We start from the raw sequence: 4,334 nt of genomic DNA on the forward strand, positions 1-4,334 counted from the left end.
CTCCATAGCTTCAATCTCACTTTCCACCATTGCTCCCTTCTCAATAGCTTGCAAAGCATTTGCTAAGTGGCTAGCAATAACACTCATGTCTCATCTTGAGGATGGGTTAGAAATGACAAAAATGTTTCATTAAAGGAAGACATACACTAGAGGCCATCATAGCCCAACTACTGACTATGCACAAAAAACTAATCAAGATTTTATATTCCTAACATGGACTTTGATAAGGCTTATGATTGTCTTGAGTAGGCTTTTGTATTGTAGTCCCTTGAATACATGGTCTTACAGAGGAGATTTTTCAAGCTTGTGACAATCCTCTTTGGTACTGCAAACATTAAAAATTTCATTAATGGTGAGCTCACCCCCCTTGTCTTCTAGCTCCCCTTCTCTTTACCTAAAAAAGAAATGCTATTGAATGGCTTATTCTTAGTCGATTTGATAAAGCTAATATTTCGGTAATTACCCTTATTTACTCTAACAAGGATATCATTTTGTATTTTTTCATCGACAATGCCAATTTTCCCATAAGCAATGATGCAAAGTCGTTTACAACCTTTCAATATTGTCTTCAAGATTTCTACCTTGCCTTGACATCATTGGTCAACCACTGTAAAACTATTATCACAATTCTAATTAAGGACCCATTGGCTTTGCTTCTTGGCCGTTAGGTTATCCCAAAAGGAAACATCTTTAGACTCCTTGAAATCTCAGTGGGATATGAAGCTACCATTCAACAACATTGGCTATGGGTTTAGACAAACTATTGAAGAATTTTGTTGAATGATCTAGCCTTAGCTAGGCTAGTGATGTCAAATCATATCCTTATACCTTGTTGCCTTTACTTTATGGCTTAGTAGCATCCTTCTAAGTCTAGTCTAAGGCAGCTAAAGGTTCTCTATTGAACTTTTTGTAAGGTAGGGAACAACTTCAAGATACCTAAAGTTTCTTGGTAGAGAGAACTTTACTCTATGGCTTAGTAGAATCCTCCTAAGTCTAGTCTAAGGTAGTTAAAGGCTCTCTATTGAACTTTTTGTGAGGTGAGGAACAACTTCCAGATACATTAAAGTTTCTTGGTAGAGGGAACTTATACCCCTAGCAACGATGGTAAGGTTTGGGAGTCATCGACGTATCATGGACTAGCAAATAAATTGGTAGCAAAGTGGGTCCTTTGAAGAATGAAAAATGTTGAAGAATATTCGTCTAACTATTTGAGGAATCCTTAGTCCTTTGCTATTTAGGGTTACCCTATATGAAAAGACTTGATTCTTCACACCATTGTTTTCAATAAGGTCATCTTGAAGAGACTAAGAAAGTCCCCATGTTGGTCAAGGCCCTTTTGGAGGCAAGGTTTTTAGAAGCCTTTAGTGTACCTAAGGCTCAATATTTCTCTCCCATACATTAACATGTAAAATAGTACAAGATGATGGACATGATGCTCAATAAGAAGGGGCTCAAGGTGTGGAGGGACTTATGGGAGCACACACACACACACACACACACATTGAGTGTATGGAGAGAGAGAGAGAGAAGAAGAGGAGTATGTAGGGAAGAAGTGAGGGAAGCGAAGTTGCTGTCTCGCAATGCTGCTTTGCGAGAACTTCGTGCTATTCTCGAAGCGACCTAGTGTTCTGCGCGTGTTAGTACCCTACAACGGAGCTGAAAATATCTTTTGTTTTGGCTTTCCTAGAAAGTGAGCGAATGGTGGTGGCCATGGCGGAAATTGAAATATTTTGAAATTAGCGGCAGACCAAGAAGCCAGGGGGGCGGACGACAAGAAGGGCCCGGTAGCGAGGTAAAAGGAGCTGCATTATCATCGCCTCGCCATGAACTGCCAATAGCAAGCTGGTCGCGAACCCTAGCCTGTCAGTTGCAGCCATGGGAGCTTGCGCGGAGCCGACCACAGTCGCGGAGAATACGACGAGTATGTACGACCGCAACCAGACACAGAAGGTGCTGCTTAGCATCACTTCCGAGGAGCTCCAGCGCCACACCTCGCCTGGCGACCTCTGGATCTCCATCAACGGCAAGGTGTACGACGTCTCGACGTGGCTGGCTTCCCACCCTGGCGGAGACATCCCCCTTCTTAGTCTCGCCGGCCAGGATGTCACGGATGCCTTCCTCGCCTTCCATCCCCCTTGGGCCTCCACCTTCCTTCCCCGTTTCCTGATTGGAACCCTAGCAGATCATAAGATATCCCCCCTTGCCTCCGACTATCGCAGCACCCTCGCGGATCTCAAGAAAGCTGGCCTCTTCCACAAGGATCTGTCGATTTACGCCTGGATCTTCGCTGCCATCGCCGTTTGCCTCGCCCTGTCCGTCTGCGGGGTCCTCTTCTCCAACAGTTTCGCTGTGCACCTTGGGTGTGCCTTCTTGTTGGGATGTGTCTGGTCACAATGTGGGTGGATTGGACACGATGCGGGCCATTCTCCGCTGCTGGGAAGGCCTCAGATTGACAGATGGATCGAGCTTCTGGTAGGGAACTGCATCTCTGGCATCAGCATTTGCTGGTGGAAAAGGAACCATAATGCTCATCATATCTCCTGTAACAGCCTGGAGTACGACCCTGATTTGCAGTACATTCCCCTTTTCGCTGTCTCTTCCAAATTATTTTCGTCGCTGCACTCGTATTTCTATGACAGGAAGATGAGCTTCGATCCTGTAGCGCGATTCTTGGTCAGCTATCAGCACTGGACGTTTTATCCTGTCATGGCAGTAGCGAGGATCAATCTTTTTGCCCAGACATTTATCTTGCTTCTCTCCAAGAAGAGGATTCGCAACAGAGCTATGGAGATTGCAGGCATTCTCATCTTTTGGACCTGGTTCGTGGCCCTTTTAGCCTGCCTGCCTGACAACGTTGAGAGGATCTTGTTTGTTCTGGTGAGCTTTGCTGTGACAGGAATCCAGCATGTGCAGTTTTGCCTCAACCATTTCTCTTCACCTGTGTACACTGATCGGCCAACTACCATGGCCTTTGCTCAAGCACAGGTCAGAGGGACATTGAATCTTGCCACTCCCAGCTGGATGGATTGGTTCCATGGTGGTTTGCAATTCCAGATTGAACACCACCTCTTTCCGCGGCTGCCGCGGCACAATCTGAGGAAAATCTCCAAGGTGGTCAGATCTCTCTGTGACAAGAATGGATTGCCCTACACTTGTGTAAGTTTCTGGGAAGCTAATGTGATGATTATCCAGACCCTTCGTGCGGCAGCTCTTCAAGCGAGAGACCTGTCCAAACCTCTGTCGAAGAATCTTGTGTGGGAGGCACTGAACGCCCAGGGTTGAGAGATCATCTCCATAGCTATAGAAATTAGTTCATTTTTTTACAATTAGACTGCTAACCTATAGTACATGGTATTTGGAAATTTTGAGTGAAGCTCTCAATAAGAGCAACTGGACTTCTGTTTCTTGGCTTTGGTACTGGGATCAACTCTGCAGATACATATCATGTCCTGTGGATTCAAAGCGTTACTCTTTGCTAGCTGAGCTTTATTGACGGCATAAGAATAGCTGTGTTTTCTATTATGCATCTTTTGTTTTGTTTCCGTCACCATGTCTGTCTTTGGAATGCATAGCTAAGATCTCGCCTAGCCTAGCAACACTTCATACTTGCACTTGTTCTCATGGCCTTGCTAAGTATCAGACTCAAGAACTCTCAAGATCTCTTCTTAAAGAGTGACGAAGTGGGATGAGGGATGCAATAGGATGGTTCATGTGCTTGTGATCGCTCCAAAGTGAAGAAATTGGGAGTTGGGCAAGAGATGGGACATGCAAGCAACATCTTTATCGCACAAGATGTCCTCCCTTGTGTTCTAAAGCTTTTTTTGTTATGATAACTACTAGTAGTGATATTATTACGAAAGGCCTACATTGCCAATTGATAGAGTTTTGAGCATCCTTACGATGATTGGGCACCTTAGTAGATAGACACTAAATTAGTTATGCAGGAGGTACTTTTTGGAAGGAGATACCTTGTCGTGGAGGGACTAGCTCTCATGTAACATGTTTTGCGAGAATCAGAATAAATTTCTTTACCAATGATAACTAGCGCTCTGCACTAGGACATGTGCAAACGCGGGTCATTAGGGGGTCTATAATGTAATGGTGTTTAACCCCTCTGCCCCTCTCCCACACCTCTCTCTCTCTCTCTCTCTCTCTCTCTCTCTCTCTCTCTCTCAACACCTTTCTTATTAACTATACCCTAAACCCCAAACTTATTCCAATCGTTGTCTATAGCATGAAAATCACACATATGATACCATGTTATCTTCTCTCATGCAATTCAACTCATCTAATCACACATATGATACCATGTTATCTTCTCTCATGCAATTCAA

The 4,334-nt window shown here is 44.4% G+C and overlaps 1 protein-coding gene across 1 annotated transcript; it reads left to right on the forward strand.

The window, feature by feature from the left end:
* The first annotated feature begins 1,697 nt into the window (after positions 1-1,697).
* On the forward strand, positions 1,698-3,362 carry LOC148022292 (delta(8)-fatty-acid desaturase 2-like). The gene has a single exon (XM_087697920.1). The coding sequence runs from the start codon at positions 1,876-1,878 to the stop codon at positions 3,280-3,282; it is 1,407 nt and encodes a 468-aa protein (XP_087554046.1). The 5' UTR covers positions 1,698-1,875; the 3' UTR covers positions 3,283-3,362.
* Positions 3,363-4,334: the final 972 nt, after the last annotated feature.

This window comes from Lygodium microphyllum, chromosome 17 (genome assembly GCF_053477565.2).
Source record: "Lygodium microphyllum isolate KBCC chromosome 17, Lygodium_microphyllum_v1.1.10, whole genome shotgun sequence".
NCBI classification, from domain to species: Eukaryota; Viridiplantae; Streptophyta; class Polypodiopsida; order Schizaeales; family Lygodiaceae; genus Lygodium; species Lygodium microphyllum.